The sequence below is a fragment of the Natrix helvetica genome (genome assembly GCF_964273705.1).
Source record: "Natrix helvetica genome assembly, chromosome: 5".
Lineage (NCBI taxonomy): Eukaryota > Metazoa > Chordata > Lepidosauria > Squamata > Natricidae > Natrix > Natrix helvetica.
The window spans coordinates 153,900,528-153,921,002 of record NC_138551.1 but is presented as its reverse complement, the minus strand read 5'-3'; the positions used below and the strand labels follow the sequence as shown (position 1 = coordinate 153,921,002).

General features: G+C 52.7%; 1 protein-coding gene across 4 annotated transcripts in view; it reads left to right on the top strand.

Moving 5' to 3' along the window:
- Positions 1–11,404: 11,404 nt before the first annotated feature.
- PHC2 (polyhomeotic homolog 2) overlaps positions 11,405–20,475 on the top strand; it is a 34,243-nt gene continuing 25,172 nt past the window's right edge. For all 4 annotated transcript variants that reach the window (XM_081954931.1, XM_081954930.1, XM_081954932.1 and 1 more), the window contains exons 1-2: positions 11,405–11,509; positions 18,176–18,381. In XM_081954931.1, coding sequence (XP_081811057.1) covers positions 18,223–18,381 — 159 coding nt within the window. In that variant the 5' untranslated portion in view covers positions 11,405–11,509; positions 18,176–18,222. The remainder of the gene's footprint in view (positions 11,510–18,175; positions 18,382–20,475) is intronic.

The following is a 20,475-nucleotide window of genomic DNA, read 5'->3' as shown; positions in this document are numbered from 1 at the left end:
CCTGAAAACAAACATGTCATGACGTGTCTTTCCACTCGTGACTGTCACAGCCTCACCAGCGTCACACGGTGAGAATCGAGGTGCTTTGGCAACTGGCATATGCATGGAAGACAGCGTGACAAAGGGATCGTCCTTCGTATCCTTCCTGGCCAACTTCCCACAAACAAGTCAATGGAGGGAAGCTGGATTCTCTTAACGACTGCATGATCCGCTTAACAACCATGGCAAAGAAAAATGGCTGGGGAATGCTGGGAAATGAAGCCCCCATGACACATCTTAAGGCTGAGAAAGACAAGTCGAACCCAAGGACAGATTTCTGTTTCGTTCATGATAGACTTTGGAGAAACCTTCTGAAGATGTAGAACCTCGGAACCCTAGGGCTGGAAGGGACCTTGGTCTTCTAGTCCAGCCCCCTGTTCTAGGTCTGACCTAGGTCTTCTAGTCCAGCCCCCTGTTCAAGCAGGAGACCCTCTACCACTCTGGACAAAGGCCTGTCCGGTCTCTTCTTGAAGAGACGTCCAGCGATGGAGAGGCCACAACCTCCGGAGGGAGGCTGTTCCATTGATTAATTGATCTGGGATTATAAAATCCCAGTTGGAAGGGACCTTGGAGGTTTTCTAGTCCAACCCCCTGCTCAGGCAGGAGACCCCAGACCATTGAGGGCAAATGACTGTCCAATTTGTTCTTGAAGACCTTCAGTGACAGAGAACCCACCACTTCTGGTGGCACGTTGTTCTATTGATTAACTGTCCTCACTGTCAGGAAGTTTCTCCTTAATTCCAGGCTGCTTCTCTCCTGGATTAGTTTCCATCCATTGCTTCTTCTCCTGCCTTCGGGGGCTTTGGAGGTGGACCCCTTCCTCTGCTCAGTGACCCCAACCTCTCTCAACAAAATGCCCAGCCAGAAGCCAAAGGCGTTGCTTCATTTACCACAATTATTTATTTATTTGGTGTGCAACAGCGACAAAGGTCACGCAATCACCACAATCCACAGCCAGGATTCCAGGTGGGCCGTGGTGAGGAAAAGAGACCAAGCCAGGAGACCAGGAGAATTGTAGGAGTTTCCTGCTAAAAAAAAACCCCTGGCATCGCAACCTCAAGCCAGGAAGGCTTAAACAGCCGCCCCAAAGGAGGAACACAACACACACACACAAGGAAAACACACATTTGTAGCCTGGTTGGATTCTCTCCTCTTGGGTCACTCGAGTCAGCCATCGCGGGAAAAAGGTCAGCCTTCACGCGCACAGCCCCCCCCCCGACACCCAGGCAGGCAGCCAAGCGCCTTCTAGGGTGGGAGGCTCGGGGGGTGGGGGTGGGGGTGGGGGTGGGGGTGGGGGTGGGAAGAGTTTGTTTCAAGCTCTGGCAATGGGGAGAGCTCATTGCCTCGTAGGGAACCTCTGGCCAAAGGTGGGGAAGGGGCTCTCCTTGGCAAAGGCTCCTTGTGCTGAAAACTTTAACCAAACAAAAGCAGGATTTGCCAATGTGAGGCCTTTCCCCTTGCTCTCTGGGGCCCAGCCTTTCACCATGGGGGGGTGGGGGGGCACAAGCCAACTGTCCCCCATGGCCTGGAATGGCAAGGGAGGGAGGGAAAGGGAGGGAGGGAAAGGGAGGGAGGGAGGAAGAGGAGGAAGAGGAGGGAAGGAGGGATTCTCACCCATATTTGAGCCACCTGCTCTCCCAATCCATGTGAAAACACCCCCCCTCCCTGAAATTCCCTTTCCCTTTGAAATAAACTTCAAAGGAAGATCCGCTCCCATCTTCTCAGCGGAAAAGCTTTCCTAAGTGGCGTTTTTTTTCCTTCCTTAGACCAGCCAAGAGCCTCCAGAAAGGGGGAGGGGGCTTGTGGGCTCCTGGGTCGGGCCTTCCCTGGGGATGATGCAAGGGCTGCAGGTGTGCCCAGGTGTGCCCTGGCAATGCCAGACGTTGCAGCATCCACCCCAGGCACAAACGCCCAGAGAGGAAAATCAGGAAACATGAGCAGGGAAGCTTCCCAAAGCAGGCTCTGTCTCCAGGACTACCACTCCCAGCATTCCTTGCAGGCAAGAGGGAGGGAGGGAGGGGCAGCCAGTGGGCGGGTCAAAGCGTCCCCAGCAGGGATGAGGACCAGAGCAGGTCCTCGGTTTACGATCACAATTGCATCACTAAGCAATGTGGTTGTTAAGAGAGTCATCATGTGACCATGTTTGGTTTTAAGATCTTTTCTGCCATGGTCATTAAGTGAATCACCTGGGCTTCCAGCCCGGACTTTGTTTTACTTCTTCCTTCTTTGTCCTTCATTCCTTTTCCCCTCCCTCCCTCCTCTTTCCCCTTTATCTCCTTCCTTCCTTCCTTTTTCCTTCCCTCTGTTGCTTGCTTGCTTGGCTTCCTTCATTTAATCCTTTTTTTCATTCCTTCCCTTCCTTTTTTCCCTTCCCTCTCTTGCTTGCTCCTTCCAGTCCGTTTTCTTCCTTCCTTCTTCTCTTCCTCCCTCCCTTGCTCTCTCTTTCCGTTTTCTCTTTCGGTTTTTCTTTTACTCTACAAAAACAATTTTCAAGGAATAGGAACGAATGCCGAAGAGAGCCAGGGCTCAGGCAGCTGCCGAGGGGGGGTCAGAATGCTACCCTCCTGGGCATCCTGCAGCCGCAGAGGTGGGGAGATGGGACGGGGTGTCCAGAAGCCCCCACAGCTGCACCCCTGTGGAGGGGGGGGGGTTTAATCCTCTTCCGATGCTTCACTGCTGCCTTTCCAAGGTGGCTCAGAAGCACCAAAGGCCCCCCCGCAGGATCCTTCTCAACGGGAGACCTGCAGCCTGATGCCTTTTGGCCGGCTGGCATCCCAGAATAGCCACTGCCGGAGCAGATAAGGGCCCTCCCTCTGGCCAGTCTCACCTCCGGGCTGCGATGAAGCCTCCTGAGATAAAGTGACCTTCACTTGGGTGTCAACTCCCCTTGCCGGCCGGGCCAAAGTCATGTCCCTCCCTGGGTGAAGCTCTGTGGATCAGCAGACTAAATCAGGGGAGCCTCCCCTTCCCCCCCCCAATGGGCCTTCAAAGCCAAGAGTGGAAGGTCAGGTAGCTCAGCCAGGTGCCTTCCGGGTATTGGGCCAGGCGCCTCTATTCCCCCCCCCCCCCCAAAAAAAAACCTTTTCTTCTTTCTGTGACTGTTCTGGAGCCCTAAGCCCTTAGCCTCAGCCGGAATAGAGTGCAAAGGGGCTTCCTGAGAAGGCCTGGACAGGACCCTGCCCCTTCCATGGGGTGAAGAGGTGGCCCCGGGCCCCTCTTCCTTGGCTGAAGGAAGCTTCCCTGGACATCTGAATGGTCAAGACCAGGGCTGTCCCCCCCCCCCCCCCACGACACACCAGGCATCACAAGCCCACCCAAACTCTTCCTCCTGCTTTTCTCCTTCTCTACCACTCCTTCTCCTTCTCTTTCCCCTTCTTGCTCTTTTCTTTCTCTCTTTCTTCTTCTCCTTCTCCTTCTTCTTCTTCTCCTTCCTCTTCCTCTTCTTCTCCTCCACTTCCCTTTCCCCTTCTCTTTCTCCTTTTTCTCCTCCCCTTCTTCCCAGGCCATCCTTATTCCACAGTGGTGGTCTCCCTCCCTACTCTCCTTCTCCCCCCAACGGGACCCCCGGCCTCCTGGAATAGCCGCCCAGACATTTCCGCTGCCAAGAGGGCCCTTGAGAGGCCGTGGGGCCTCTTGAGAGGAGCGGCTGAGCCGGAGGAGGAGGAGGGAGACTTCAAAGGAAGAGGGAGTCTGGCTGCCAAGAGGAAGGAGGACAATGCCCCCGGGTGGGGGGAAGGGAGGGGGGAGGCTGTAAGTGGGGAAAGGACGGGAGACCCCTCCCCATTCTCAGAAAATGTCACCCTGGCTGTCAACCCCTCCAGGTTTCTTGGCTTCTACTGTTTGGGTGCCAACGTCTGCAGGTCTAGTTTAGGGACAGATTCCTCTGTGATGCCCCTGGTTTGCAGGTGGTCCTCAAGATACGACCACAACCGAGCCCAAACTTTCCATTTCCATTCAGTTAGTTTTTTGTTCTCCCTCCTCCTCCTCCTCCTCCTCTTTCTCCTTTCTTCCTTCTCCAGTCTTCCTTCCCCTCTTCCTTCTTCTCCTTTCTTCCTCCTCCTCTTCCATTTTTACTTCTTCTCCTGCTCTTCTTTCTTCCTCTCCTTTCTACCTCCTCCTCCTTTCTCCTTCTCCATTTTCCTTCTCCGTCTTTCTTCTTTTCCTTTCTTCCTCCTCTTTTCCATTCTCCCTTTTCCTCTTCCTTTCCTTTCTTCCTCCTCCTCCTTTCTCCTCCATTCTTCCTTCTTCTCATTCTTCTTCTCCTTTCCTCCTCCTCCATTCTTCCTCCTCCACTTTCTTCCTCTCCTTTCTTCCTCCTCTTTGACACCCCAGCCCAAAACCTTCCCCATCACCGTCACCCCATGCTGCGCCCTCACAAAGGATCAGCCCAGACCCGTCTCCTGACACCCCTCCCCGCCAAGGTTCCCACAGCCCAGGTGGAGCGAAGAGAAGAGAAGGAAATTCTTCTCGGGGCAGAAAAAACAAAGTGGCCAAAAGGAGACGCATCTTGAGCGCCGCATTCCTCCCTGGCTTTGTTGGGCCAGGCCCGTTTTGCGCCCACAAAGGAAAAGTGGAAACCTTTGTTCCTTGCCCGCCTGCAAACGCCGCCTTCCACGCAGCCCCTGATTTCCCCGAAGGCTGGCCGGATGTTCGCAAGTCCCCTGGCTTGCTCATGTTTCTGCCCTCCCTCCCAAAAATCCCAAGGGAAACCAGGATTCAGTCCCAGTTAGCAGGCGGTTCCTGCCTCTGCTGGCTCTGGGCACTTTTGGGCAGAGGCTGAATTCCCGGCATGAATAGAGGAGCCGTCGGTCGGAGCCTTTTCAAAATAAACTACCCTGGTTGCAGGAAATTCTGGGGCGGAATTCCAGGACCCCCACAGCCGCCCTGCCTAGGGAGGGGAAGGCAAAAGGCAACCGACGGCCTTTGATGGAGGGAGGCTGCGTCTCCTGAACTTAAACAGAGGCAGGATTTCAATGGGCCTTTGGAAATCGGCCATTCGCGAAATCCGGTGGCTGCTGCTGATTATTATTATTATTATTATTTCCAGGTTTTTCCCAAGAGGAGGAAAGATGGAGGAATTCGGAGATGGCCTTGGGCCCTTTTGACCGGAAGGGTATAAGGTCTCTTGCTGGAGCAGGGGGTTAGACTAGAGGATCTCCAAGGTCCCTTCCCACTGTGTTATTCTGTGAATCAATCAGTGGAACGACTTTCCTCCAGCAGTTGCAAATCACTGGTGGTTTTCAAGAAATGGATGGAAAAGACACATGAGTTGATTTATTTATTTAAAAAGAAAAAAAATGATATTGTTTATACATGTTAGAAATTGGAAAATATGAGAGGAAAAGAAATACGGTTAAAAATTGAAAATAGTGGAAATATAGTGTGGAATGAATTATGTGTTTGTGGAAATGGAATTCGGGCGACACTCTTTTCACAAAAGGACTTTTTGTTATGTAACAAAAATAAAATAAAATAAAATTATATATATAAAAAAAAGAAGCCGGACTGTGTCTGGAATGGTATAAAAACTCCTGCCTTGAGCAGAGGGTTAGACTAGAAGACCTCAAGGTATGTTTTCTGAGACTGATACTCGAAATAAGGGGGGATTCATTGACTGTGAGAACAATAAACCAGTGGAACCGCTGGCCTCCCGAAGCTGTGGGCTCTCCGTCACTGGAGGTTTTAAAGAAAAGATTGGGCAGCCATTGATGTTTGGAATGGGCTGAAGTCCAGACATCTTCAAGTTGCCACGGTTGAGAAGCAGTGGACTAGAGGACCTCCAAGGGCCCTTCCTAGGGTGTTACCCTGAGATTCAGCGACTTCCCTACACCGTTCGCAAAATCCTAGGATTACAAAGCCCCTTTTCATTGAACTGAGTGGAAAAAGGGCCGGAGGAGGGGAAAACTTCAGGGTTTTCCTGCCAGCCACACATTGCAAACACTGCAAGCTTTCAAGCTCATGAATTTGTCACACACACACACACACACACACATGGTTTGCACAGCTTTCTGTCGTGCTTGCCATCCTGCCCTAGTGATTTATTTTTTTCTACCAGTAATTATTATTATTATTTTTTAAACCAGCAAAAAACATTTGTCCGAAATGGTCTAGACTAGAGGGTTTCCTGCTGGAGCAGGGGGTTGGACTAGAAGACCTCCAAGGGCCCTTCCAACTCTGTCACTCTGTTATTCTTCGTTGGCTACCTTGATCCAGGGGGTGGGTGGGAGGAAAAAAGCCCCATTTTCCACCCCACTCTTCCTTCTCCTCGCCAACCTCCCCTGCCCCCTCCAGGACTGGTGACCCTGGCAAGGGGACTGCTGAAAGTTATTCCTGGGACCTGGGGAGGGATTTGAAGGGATAAAAGCTCTTAAGCTCTGCCACCGTTTTCCCACGGCGGCTTTTGAACTGGAAAATGAAGATAAAAAAAATAATCGAATTCTTCCGAGAGTCAGGATTTGGCTCTTGATGCCTGTTTGCAAAACGCAGGAAGTTTTCTCTTACAGCGCTCGGTCCGGGATAGTTCAGCTGGTCCCTGACCTACGACTGCAATGGAGCTCAAAATGTCTGCTGCTAAGCGAGACACCGATTCAGTGAATTTTGTCCCATTTTACAACCTTTCTTGACGCAGTTGTTAAGTGGGCTCCTGTAGTTGTTCAGCAAATGACACGATTCCCCATGGGCTTTCCTTAGCCCTATGATGTTTCTATGATTCTATGATCTTCGGCAGGGGGTTGGACTAGAGGACCTCTAAGGTCCCTTCCAACTGTGAGATTCTGCTATTCCTCATCCCTTCCCTACTCTTTATAGACCCCGAGATGATCTGGATCTCCTTAAAACACTTTTACTCACCAGAAGAATGTCACGTCCTGTCTCTACTACAGGATGACTGATTCCTTACTCAGTGAGTAAATATTGCTCACAGTCTGCAATCCACCCTTTGGCCAGGGTGGAGCCCAGGTGAAAATGTTCGCCATGCTTAAGATTCCTGCCCACACAGGAGAACCGCTGCATCCTCTGAGCAGACTGGCTCTCACTCTGAATTCTTCAGCCGTGTCATTAGCTGAACAATTGTGGCAAGAAAAGTCGCAAAATGGGGCAAAACACAATTTTCTCCCTTGGCATCGGAAATGTTGGGCTCAATTCTTGTCGTATGTCAAGGTTACCTGTATTTAAAGTGGATCATGGGATGGGCATGTACATAAATAGATAAAAAGCAACTTAATTGAGGAGTCATATTATATAATATTTCTATTTCTATTCCTATTCCTATTCCTATTCCATATTCCATATTCCATATTCTATTTTGAATCTATTCCGTTCCATTCTATTCTCTTTTCTATTCTATTCTGTATTTTATTCTATTCTATTCTCTATTTATTGCATTAACTGCCCATCTCGAGGGGGGTGGGAGGGGGGGCTCTCTAAATCGGTGCTCCCTCTCCAGAGTTGCAGGAAAGATTTCTTGGCACCAGATTTTGCCAACAAAGAGGAAGGGGGGGGGGTCTCTGCAGTTTTTCTGGAGAAGAAAACCAGACAAAGGAGAGGAACCGAGTCCCCCCCCCCAAGGGGTCTGGGCGCCATTTGGGAATCCACTGACGGTGCAAATCGGAGTGGCCTGGGGCTGGGGGGGGCAGGGGGGGGCTTGGCAGGGCAGCCTGGCCAGCCGGGAAGAGCCAAGCGGAAAAGCTCAGCCCATCAGCTTCCATTGTTGGTGGGCTTGCGAAGCGCATGGAGGAATGCACCCACACAAAGGGGTTTCTGCGGCTGAAAGCCCTGGCTGGAGGCAGAGTGTGTAGGGGGGGGGGGGTCCCTGAAAACAGCCCCTCCTCCTGGCTGCTTTGCCACACAATGGAAAACCCACTAAGGGAAGTGGGTGAAGGCTGGGAAAACATGCTCTGTCCTCCCTCCGTCCCTCCTCTTTCTTTTCCTTTCTTCCTTCCATCCATCCCTCTTTCCTCCCTCCCTTCCCTCTTTTCCCCTTATTTCCTTCCTTCCTTCTTTCATTCTCCTTCACTTCTCCTTCTCCTTCCCCCTCCCGCCCTTCCCCCTTCATTCTTACTCTTTTCTCCTTCCTTCCTTCTTCTATGCTTCCTTCCCTCTTTCTCTCCCTCCTTCCCTACCCCTTCCTTCCTTTTCCCCTTTATCTCCTTCCTTCTTTCAGTCTCCTTCCCCACTTCTCCTTCTCTCCCTCATCCCTTCCTTCTCCTTCTCCTTCCCCCTCCCTCCCTGCCTCTCTTCCTTCGCCATTCATTCTTACTCTTTTCTCCTTCCTTCCTTCCTTCTTCCATGCCTCCCTCCCTCTTTCCCTCCTTCCTTCCCTACCCCTTCCTTCCTTCCCTTTTTTCCTTTATCTCCTTCCTTCCTTGTTCCATGTCTCCCTCCCTCCTTCTCTGCTCCTTCCTTCCTTCCTTCTTCCCTTCTTCCTTCCTTCCATTAAGAGTTGTTAAATGAATCTGCAGCAAGTCACACAGCCGTTAAGCGAATCAGGCTTCCCCATTGCTCGCCAGGTCACAAAAGTGGATCACCTGACCCCAGGACAGTGCAGCCGTCATAAGTTCAGGTCAGTTGCCAGAGCCCCTGAGTTTTGGTCACATGATCACACAGACATTGCATTAACCTCCCACCTTTGCTGGGAAGCTTAATGCTGGTTAGAGAATTGGGAGTCTGCGTCCCCCCCCTCTGCCCCCCCCCCGAGTCTCACTCAGATGGGGGGGGCGCATTTTGCTTTAAGGCTTCAGGGAAATGAGGCGTGGATGGAGTAGGCTTTCCTTTCCTTTCTTACTCCTTAATTATTTGAGAATTAAGAGATTTTTGGCACTGATTCACTAATCCTGCAATTACACAAAACCACACACACACACACACACAAACACACACACGCACACACACACTTGTGGGTGGTGGAGGAAGGGCCCTTTACAGCTTTTGACCCTTTCAGCAGGCAGGGGGTGACCACCAAGCCCCCCCAAAGATCTCTCTGGAAAGAGTCACCTGTTTGTTATCTCCCATGCAAGCCATCCTGACCGTCTCTTTGCAGCTTTGCTAGGCCGGCCGGCTAGCTCTGAGCGACACACACACACACACACTTGTATGTGCACACATGCACAAATGCACAGCCCCTTGCACGTCGGCAACGCTCGCTGACCCTTTGCCAAATTGCAAACAAAAAGCCACCACCGACTTTGCAATGCTGCCACCATCATCCTCATTAACTCTGATTAACAGGAGGCCCCCATCTGGGTCGGCTCATGAGTGGAGCCCCTCCCCCCCTTGAGCCCATTATGCCCCTCTGCCTTCACATCCCTTCCACCCCCCCAACCTCGGAGGGCAGAAGGCAGCTCTGGGGCACCGACTGGCTGCCAGAACCTGCTGAGATGGACGGATTTCATGGGCAACGGCTGAAGGGACAAGGTGGGTGGCATTGTCAGATGGGGACACCAAGGCCGACCAACGTTTGCCCCCCCCCGCCACCTCTCTGCCCCCCCCGTCCTGCAGGCCAGAGAGACACACAGGTCCAAATCTAGGCTGGATTTCAGTTTCTGCCTCCTTGAAGAGACATATGCAGCTCCTGCTGTGTTCCTTCGCTATCTCCTTCGCTCCTTTCCTGCAGTGTGGGAGAGCCTGGCAGCCGCGTCCAATTACCCTCCTGGCTTATCGGGTTGACCTTCAGCATCCCAGCAGCGCCCGGGCTCTGAAACGGGTGAAGGACACCCATCTGGGCCAGCCTGTCCTGAAGGAAACAAGGGAGACCCAGATAAGGAGGAGGAGAAGCTCCTGGGTGAAAGGGGGAGAAACTCCCCCCACGGGGATCTGCAGCTGGGAAGAGACCCCTGCTCTCTACTGGGGAGGGCGAGGGGGGAGATTTTCACCCCTTTGCAAAAAAAGAAATATATTTTTTTTTAAAAGTGGGGGGAAAGGTGATTTTTTTTTTTAAAGGCAGGTGAGCTCAAAGAGCTTTAAAAAAATCAACCTTTATGTGGCTATGAAAGTACTCTATCGCCACCTGGTGGTCAACCTTGGCAGGGCGAGAGAGAGAGAGAGACAGACAAGATAGACAGACCGAGAGATAAAGGGATAGATATAGATAAGGAGAGAGATACAGTGATAAAGAGATAGATAACTAGAGCGATGATAGAAGATAGATATAGATAGAAACAGTGATAAAGAGATAGCTATAGATAGATAAGGAGAGAGAGATACAGCGATAAAGAGATAGATAAGGAGAGCGATGATAGAAGATAAGATGGAAACAGTGATAAAGGGATAGATAGATATATATAGATAAGGAAAGAGAGATACAATGATAAAGAGATAGATAAGGAGAGTGATAGATATAGATAGTAGAAACAGTGATAGACAAAGAGATAGACAGACAGACAGACAGACAGACAGACAGATGATAGACAGACAGATAGATGCAAGGGCATTTCACATGAGCCAAATTGGGGGTCCATTGGGGGGTCTCGGCAGGACCCCTTGCCCTACCAGTCCTTTGTAAATCAGAAGGCAATTCAAAGGATCGTTTTTTATTCTTTGAGCAGCTGATTGGGACTGAAAGTATCCAACAAATGTCTCGATCTCCCTTAAACGCCCCTTGGGGGAAACCTGAAATTTTAAACGCTGCAACGGTCGTAAGTATGAAAAACGGCCATACGTCGCTTCCTTCCTCCCTCCCTCCCCTTACCACCCTTCATCTGGTGAGCATTGAGAGAGAGAGCCGCACTGGGCCCTTGTCTCTCTGAATGCTTACCAGGGGAACAATGGTAAGGGGAGGCCCCCCAGTGGTCCTCAGGTTACGACCTCAACGGAGACTGCTCATGGCGGTCATAAACCGGCTGATCCTACGTCCCTTTCTTCCGCCTGGAACCGTCCCTAAATGATCGGTTGTAAGCCGAGGACTCCGTGTGCAGGCGGTCATATGCATGAATCGATAGGGAGGCCTCCCAGCCCTGCCTACTCTGCAGGGGTGTCGTCGGGTAACCACGGGGGCTTCTTTCCTCCAGGGTTCTCCAGCCAACCCCCCCCCCCCGTCATCCCTGCCTTCCCCTCCCTGCCAAGGGGTCCCTCCAGCTGCGGATCCACATCTGGCGCCCCCTCCCGCGTGTTTGCATGCCTCCCTTGCGTCCGCAACCCTTCTGCCGCCGCCCCCCCCCCTTTCATTTCCCATTTGGCCCGGGAGAATGCGAAGCAGGCGGGGGACGGCGCCCCCCCGTTTCTTAGTTGCCATGGCAACCGCCCGGGTCATGCCTGGCATTTTCTCTCCTCCTCCCCCCCCCTCGGTGAGTCCCAGGCGTGGGGAGGGAGGGGGGAGTCGGGCGGCTGCCATTGGCGGGGGTGCGCACGTGACGGCCGCTGGAATGAGCCCTGGCATTGCTCCGCTTTGCGGCGGGGGTCGGACGGGGCTGCTGCGCGTCCGGCTGGCCGGGCTGGCTGGCAGCGGGGGCGGCTGCGCGGGCGAGCCGGAGAGCAGGTAAGCCCCAACGGGGCGCTCGGGGTGGGGGGCTGGCAGGGCTGGCACCTGGGTGGGCCGGGGTCTGCAGGGTCTGGCGCCCCGCCCTCCCCGGGCTGCTGCTCCGGGCCTGGCATTGCCAAGGCGGGCGGTGGAGGGAGGGGGATCCTTAGGCAGAGGCGCCCCCCCCCCCCGAGACCTCCGGACGGGACTGCCAGCTCCATCATCCTCTCCGCAGGCTGCAGGTACATCTGGCAGCTATTGGCCGGGCAGAGGTTGCCGCTTGTTCCCTGCTGGGGACTCCGACTCCCATCAGCCGCGGCCTGCCTGCGGGAAGGGACGATGGGAGAGGAGGTCCCCATCTCTTTGCAAGCAGCCTGTTGGGGGGGTGGGTGTATGTGGCACAAGATGATGGGTGTTGAGGTCCGGAAGGTGGAGGCTGGGTACAGCAGCCGCTGAGCAGGCACTGGGGAGAGGGGGGAGGAATAGGGGATCCCTCCTCTGCAAAAGAAGGCTGCTCTTGAATGGGGAGGCTCTCCATAAAAGACAGTCCTAGCAATCCATGGAGGAGGGTGTTTGGAGAAGGGAGGGGAAACTGGGGGGGGGGGTCCCACATCTCCAGCCCTAGATTTTGTGGCCTTGTGCAATGGGGGGGGTTTGGGAGGAGTGACTGAACCTGAACCCCCCCCCCCCATGTCCAGGAAGCTGCAGGTGAATAGATGCCCATCGACCTTTGCCCCCTGACCCCCAGCATTTGGGGGTAGACTATGATTGACCCTGGAGGATTCATCCTGCTTTCCTCCAACTCCACAAAATCAAGAATCTTGAACCTTCCTTTGCGAGCTCCCCAAATGTGGCCAACTACAACACCCAGAGTCCCCAGCAGCTGGGAATTAGGGGGGGGGGGCTGTTGTCTCAATGTCAGGGAGGTGTCATTCCTCTCCATCCCTCCTTGTTTCTCTTGGACACCTTTCCTGCATGCCACGTCTTGTGGTGGGGAGTTCCACTGATGAACAAGCCACAAACGGGATCCCTTTCCTGCTACGTGGCTGAAAGACGCATCGCCATTTGTTCATAACCAGAAGACACCCCCCCCCCATGCCATCTCCAAAACCTCTGGGTGTATGTGTGTGTGTGTGTCTAGTGGCTAAGCGGAAACTGTGTTTTGTGTATTTGTTTCAAAATGAGACAACCGATTAACCGATTGGAAAGTCCCCTTTTTGAAATTCTTGTGTGTGTGTGTGTGTGTGTGTGTGTGTGCTGGGACAGCTGCTCGCTGTTAGCCTCACCTTCCCTTCTGCATCCCCACTTGACTGCTATGGCTCCCCGGAGGGATTGGGACTACATATCCCAGGATTCATATCCAGCTGGGGCATTGTGGGATTCACAGGGCCCTGTGGTCAGAGGTGTCCAACCTTGGCAACTGTAAGACTTGTGGACTTCAACTCCCAGAATTCCCCAGCCGGCCAGGCCTGTGTTCCTTTTCTCCCACTCTTCACAGCAGAGAGATTGCAGAGGAAGGGACTAGAGGAGAGCGAGCAGGCAGAGAATGGGGACCGAAGGGAATATCTTATCGCCAGGGAATTCTGGGAGTTGGAGAAGCCTTAAAGTTGCCAAGATAGGACACCTCTGTAAAAGAAACAAGTAGCAAAACCGAAATTTACATTTTGAAATGGATACAGATTGATAGAGAAATAGACACAAAGACCCTTTCAGGCCCATTCAAAAAAAGAAAAGTCAAACAATTGTCTGTCTCTTTGTTTGCCTTCACACAAGAGGCGCTCGGGAGGAAGGTCATCATAATACAAACCATCCTCGCTTAACGACGGAAAGTGGGACTGGCGACTCCATCACTAAGCGATGCACTTGCAAAGCACAACGCCTGCTTTGTGTGCGGCTGTGGTTGTGAGAGTTCCGGCTGCTGTTGTTAGGAAAACGTTGCAGAGTTGTGGCGTCCTGCGGCCTTGGGATCCCCTTATTCCGACAGGTAGTCCTCGACTTGCAACAGTTCATTCAGTGACGGTTGGAAGTTACAACAGCACTGAAAAAAAGTGACTTTGGACCACTTTTCACACTCACAACCACTGCTGCAACTTAGCAATGGCGGTGAGTCGCTTCACGACCGCAGCAAGAAAGGTCGTAAAATGGGGCCAAACTCACTTAAAGACTGCCTTGCTTAGCGGCGGAAAATTTGGGCTCAATTCTGGTCGTAAGTCAAGGACTAACTGAACTGAACTGCAGCGTCCCTGGGGGGTAAACGAGATGGAGATGAGATGTAGAACCGGAGGGGAGGGGGAGGGAATTTTTAATTTTTTTCCAGATGCTTCCCCCCCCCCCCACACTTTTATGGAGAGCTAATTGCCCTGCCCCAGGGGACACAACCAAGAACTCCACAGCGCCTGGAAGTCCAGAGTGCTGACGGCACAGCACCCACTTTGGGGACTGCGGGGGGAAGAACCTAGTGCGGGAATCAGCCTTCATTAATGTTTGGATCTCTTTAGTTGGGGGGAGGGGGGGCTCTTTGTTACTGGAGTTGCAAACGCAAAGGGGCGCTCAGCCTGGCGACCCTCCACGGCTGCTGCGTTGTGTTGTTGTGCCAGTTGTGTCAGTTGCGTTCAGCTTCCCCTCTTTCTCCCCAAATTCTGCCTCCCTCCGTCCTGTGGGAATTTGGGTTGGAGAAGCCAGGATTATTTCCCCTGGCCTTCCAACTCCCACTTTGGGCCCCTCAGGGTGGGGGGTGGGGTGGGGGGGTGGGAGGAACATCCTGATGGGGAATTCTGGGATTCGGTTCAGCTGGACACTCCCCTTGCGACGTAATGTGGGAATTGGGGCGGGGGGGGCTTTGAGTTTTCCAGCCTCCCTGCTTCCTTTCATCCCGCGTCCTTTCCGATTGTGAGTTTCACAATTCCTTAATTGTGAGAATTAAGATGCGTCTTTAATTCTCCTTATACTCTCATCTCTCCGTGGCTGTAGAGCTTATGCTCCGCGTATCCTCTTTGTAGCTGCAGAGGAAGGCGTTTTATCATACATGCATGCATTTCCCCCCTTTATGCCCAGCGGTGCTCTTCCGAGGTAAACAAAGGCAGAAGACGCGGCATCTGGCTTGGATCAGAGAGCTACGATCAATTTCCCCGATGTTTAATCATCATTAAATTGCAGGAGCAGCTGGAGCAGCCTGGATGGCAAAGAAGCCCCCCCCCCTTCGAGATTAACGTGGGGGGGGGGGTTGTGCAAAATTTACTCCTGGAGCCCCAAAGGGGAGGCTTGGTAGGAAGGCAGGAGGGGCCCATCGGGGCAGCTTAAGACCCGTCCTGATTGCCTGCATATGGGGGACCAATGGCCACAGTGGGGGCCCAAAATTTCCCTTGCTAAGCGTGACGGTTGGTAAAATTTAGTTTTGCCCCATTTTACGACCTGCAGTTGTTAAGTTTGTCGCGCGGCTTTTAAGCGAATCTGGCTCCCCTTTGGACTTGGCTCCTCAGAAGGTGAGGTCCCAAAATGGAATTGTGTGACCCTCCCCCCCCCAGGACACTGCGACCGTCGTAAATACGAACCAGTTGCCAAGCGTCTGAATTTTGCTCATGTGATCACGGTGATGGTCATAAGTGTGAAAAAACGGTCGTAAGCCACTTTTTCCAATGCCGTTTCAACTTCGAACGTCACTGAGGCCCCAGTGCAAATGGTCGGACGTAACAATATTTACCCTCACAGGGAGTCCTCTACTTACAACCGTCCGGACGTAACCACGATGCTGAAGAAAACAAGTTACAGCCTGTCCTCGCACTTATGGCCATCATCACAATGCCCCCCCTGATGGCAATTCGGGCAACTGGCATCTTATTTGCAACAGTCCTGGGCTCACCTGATCCCTTTTTGTGACCTTAATGTCTCTCTTAATGACCTTGGCCAAAATGTCACCAAATCGGACGCAGGGATAACCCACTTTACAGCAGTCTTGCTTAGTGACAGAATGTCTGATTCCCAGTTGTGGCCACAAGTCGAGGACTAGCTATATCGGGGTCGGCAGACACAACTTCCTCCTGTTCTTTAAAGTCTTACAATACAATACAATAGCAGAGTTGGAAGGGACCTTGGAGGTCTTCTAGTCCAACCCCCTGCCTAGGCAGGAAACCTTATACCATTTCAGACAAATGGCTCTCCAGCATCTTCTTAAAGTCTTTTTCCTTTTAAAGGAAGGGTTTTTTTTCCTTTTGTGTGTGTCCGTGTCCGTGTCCATGTCCCCTATGCCTCTCCAAGCCCCCAGCCTCAATTCTCCAAAGGGGTGAGAATTGTGGGCTCCTTGTTTAGGGGAGGCAGAGCCTTTTCCAGAGGGGTCTTAGGATGGGATGATAAGAGAGGAGGAAAAGGTCTCCTAAATCCACATCAATTTACCTCTGGCGTGTGCCCCTCCCCCCCTTTGATCTTCTCTGAAATGGCTAATTGATATGCTAATGAACCCACTGGAAATCAGCAGAGGATCAATGGGGGGGGGGGGAGAGATTCCAGTGACCAGTGAGTAGAATCCTTTCCAGAGGACACTGGCTGTAAAAATGAAACAATTAGGGGAGATAAATGGCCTGGTGGGGGGTGGGGAGGGGTCCCCTGAGTGCTTCCTACTCCAGGGGTTGAATTAATGCAAGGCATGACCCCCCCTCTTCCCACCACTGCCTCTTCTCTCTTATTCCTTTGGTGAAGAATTCTCCATTTTTGCCCCCTGGGTGGGCTTCCTCCCCGCCTGTCCAGCTTCAAGGGGCAGAGCGGGGTGGGGTGGGGGTGGGAGGTGGGGTGGGGGTGATGAAATCCATTCCAGGGTTGCCCAGGCTGCCCCCAACAAAAACTTTGAAAAATCTGCCGGCTGCTCCGGAGGCATTGCTGGGTGAGGCATTTCTTTCTGGGGAGGGGCAAGTGGTCTCTGGGGTCTCTTGCTGAGGCTGGGGGTTGGACTAGAAGACCTCCAAGGTCCCTTCCAACTCTGTTGTTCTGTCATTCCGCTGTTCTGTTATTCTGTTGTTCTATTGTTCCGCTATTTCTGTCATTCCGTCATTCTGTCCTTCTCCTATTCTGCTGTCATTTTGCTATTGTGTCATTCAGTCATTCTGATATTCTCTTAGTCTGTCATTCTGTCGTTCTGTCATTCTGCTATTCTGCTATTCTGTCAAATCTCCCATTCTGTTGTTCTGTCGTCTTGCTATTCTGTTGTTCTGTTGTTATTTGGTTCATGGACCTGTGAAGGAGCCGGTTTCTGCTGTGGCCTGGGCTGTTAAAGTCCCTGCCTGCCAAGGACCTTTTGAGGGAGGGGGTCCTCCTGTCCCCTTTCCCGCATTCCCCATCCGTGACCTCCTTGCCGTCTCCTCCAGGTGGGGCGTGAATTCCCTGGCATGCAAATTCCCCCTCTTGGTCTATCGCAGCAACAATGCCGGTGATGCCGCTTGACTGACCCCGGCGTGATTAAAAAAAGGGGGTGGGGGGAGAGGAGACCCCTCCGAAACTTATTTGCATAAAATACGGCAGGCAAAAAGGGGCCGGCCCTGATTGGCTGTTGCTAGGAAATGCCATAATCATCAGGAAATTAGTTCCCACCCGTCGCCCGTCCTTCTTCCCCGTATCCACTGCCGGCTGGGGCTGAGCGGAACAAAGGCTTGTGGGGGGGGGATTGAGCCCCTGAGACAGACCCCCTCCCCAAAAGGTGCCTGGGCACAGCCTCTGCAGCATCGCCTCCCAGCATCCCTGGGAGGGGGGGCTGTGTGCAGCTGCTGGAATTTGGCAAGAGGGACGGGGTCCAAATGGGGGGATGCCCTGGAGCCCCCTCTGGGGGGTGTGAGATTGAGGGGCATTGCCAGGGAGGATGAACGGGGGTCTTGCACGCACCAGTCAGCTACACCCGCCTTCTGCCAATGCCGAGGTCCCTGAGAATGGCGGGGTCCTGAAGGTAAGGGGCAAACAGGTGATGGGGGAGGGGGTTTGGTGAGCAGGTGAGACCCCCACCTTTTTTCCGTAATTGTCCTTACAGCAAGGGGGGGGGCTGTGTTATACTGTGGCACTTTCTGGGTGGAGTGGACTTGCTTTTTGGTTGATCTAAAGTTATTCCTTGAATTGGACTGGGCAAGCTTCTAGTCCTCAAGGCTGGGAGAGCAGATGTTTGGGGTGGCAGAGGGTTTGAGAGTGAAATTTCAAGGGGAGAATTTCTAGGTTTCGAATGGCCAGGTCCTACGGGTTAGGGAGGGAAGAGATAGCGTGGGAAGAGCCGGGTTCTAGTCCTCCCATTGGCACCGGGAACATGGGGCCGGTCCCTATAAACATGCCCCAAAGAGCGGAGGGAGGAGGGAGAAACCTGTATGTGGGACAATCCTCCCTTTGCGGCTTTTGTGGAAGGGACAAGCTCACCATTGTGGAGACTGTCAGGTTGCGATTTTCCAAAGCAAGGTGTGTGTGTGTGTGTGTGTGTGTTTGTGCATTGTGCGTTTGTGTGTTTGTGTGTTCACAGTAGACCAAGCATCACCTAAGTGGGAAACCAGCAAATGCTGTGTGTCTTTCCAGGCAGCATCCATGGGGCGGCTGTTGTAAGTCAGACAGGGCGAGATTCGAGATCAGGACTGAACCCTTCATACGTATGCATGTATGTATGTATGTATGTATGTATGTATGTATGTATGTACGTATGTACACCCCTCTTCCTCTTTCCTGCAGGGGCTGCTTGGCCGTTAACTCCTCACGGGCTGCCCTGCGTGGTCACCATGGAGAACGAGCAGATCCCAACTCCGCCGCCCCTCAGCAACCCGGGGGCCACAAGTACCACCGCCATCACGGCCCCCAGCAGCAGCAGCAGCAGTGGGCGCCAGACGGGGGCCCCCATCTCCGTCTACAGTGGGATCCCCGACCGCCAGACCGTCCAGGTGAGGCGAGAGCAGCCGGGCCTGTGACTGGGGGGCCCAAACTGGAAGGAAACCAAGTGCATGTTCCCACCACTGGGCCTTAAGAGTGGGTCAGACTAGATGACCTTTGAAGTCCAACTCGGCAATTTCCTAGAATACAGTTCCTGCATGCTCTTCAGCCGCCTGGCATGATTAGAGGGGATTACTCTTGCCACGTCCTCCATTCTCCCCCCTTGTGAAAGGGGGGGGGTTTAGAGGGCATTTTTTGGCCTCACAGGACCCTTCCCCAATTAACCTTAGATTCATTTTGGGGGGCAATCAGTGGGGAAGAGAGGAGAAGAAGAGCTGAAAGCGGGGAGGTTTCACCAGGAAGCATTTATTGATGGCGGGGGCATTGGAAACAAGGTTAGAATCTGAATCTCTCTGGTGGGGCTGGACTAGATGACCTCTGGGGGTCCCTTCCAAGGTTCCTGTGCCAGATCTGGAATCTTTGGGTAAATATCGCCCTCTGGTGGCCCTTCGTGGCCTGGCGGGCGCCCGTGTTACAAGCTCAGAGACTAATGAACCATGCAGAAGGAATTAAATAACCTTAATTAATTAAGAAGCTGCCCAGGTGACCTTATGACCTTCCAGCCAGCCTTGGGAGGGGTCTCTGCGTGAGTTCCCTTTCTGAACGGGCATGAAGCTTGTAACATTGTTGGCTTAATCGTGGCTTGGTGCAAACAACACGGTAGGCAAACGGTGACCAAGGCTTGCAACAGGCCAACATTGCGGTATATAAATCACGGTTTACGGCGTGGCGTTCTGGGTGTCTGTCGGATCCTTTCAAATCATGCTTGCAATACAGAAAGTCCTTGAGCTACAACAGTGACTGTTGGAAGTTGTAACGAGACTGAAAAAAGCGACTTGCAGCCGTTTTCCACACTTACGACCGCAACTTGGCAACTGGCATGGACGTACGATGGTTGCGGAGTCCTGGGTGGGAGTCACGTGATTTCCCTTTTGGGACTTTGGACAAGGAAAGTCAACGGGAAATCCAGATTCACTTCACAGCTGCGTAACTCATTTAACAACTGCAGCAATTCACTTAGCGACCGTGGCAAGGAAAGGCGTAAAAGGGAGCAAACGGTCCTCCCTATCCCGTCCCTTCTTGATTCACTCAAGCTTCACCATTCAATTTTGGAAACGTTGAAGTTGCACATCCATTCCAAGAGTTGGAGAACCTTATTTAAAGTTCCTAGTCCTGGTTTTTGTTGTTGTTGTTGTTTTAAAGGTGCCAAAATTGGATAAAATAAAAACCGCCCCAGATTTACCGTTCCCACACACTGTCAAAAACCACTTTGCGTTTTTGTCTGGTGGCCCCCAAATCTCTCCAGGCAGCCGAAGGTGCCAAATGCTAATTCTTCAGGCTACAAGGGCCTTTCTCCTCTTCCTCCTCAGCCTATTGGACTACAATTACCATTATCCTCCAGGCATGGATGGGGAGTGCAGGCCCCCAGGTGGAAAAAACCCCCAAGGATAGCGGTGGAGGGGGGAAAAACCCAGATAACAACCCAGATAACGTTTTGCAAGGGATGGAGAGGAGAGGAGAGAGAGGAGGGGGGTACTCTCTCTCTCTCTCCCTCTCTCTCTCTCTCTCTCTCTCTCTCTCTCTCTCTCTCTCTCTCTCCCTCTCTCTCTCTCTCTCTCTCTCTCTCTTTCTCTCTCTCTCTCTCTCTCTCTCTCTTTGTGTGTGTGTGTGTGTGTGCGTGCGTGTGTGCATGGGTGTTTTTCCAGGAACTGGCCTGGTGGAGGGCAACTCTTTCTGATGCAGAAACTTTATTCCAGGACCAAATCTCCTTCCCTGGTGGAGGGGAGGGGGAGGCCAAACCTTTGTCCCTTCGGATTTAGAGAGCCCCGTAGCCCCTCCCCCCTCCCCCAAGGCTTAATCCTGCCTGGGGATCTCCCCTGCAGTGGATCCCCCTCCTTGCCTGCAGGAAGGACGCAGCCCAGGGATCTCTGCCTGGAAAGAGCCGAGCGTGAAGCTTTCTTAAGCCAAGGAAACCCACCATCCCGGGGACAGAGTTGCCAGGTTGCGTTGTTTGTGAACCCCTTTTCATCCTGGGGGGCGGGGCT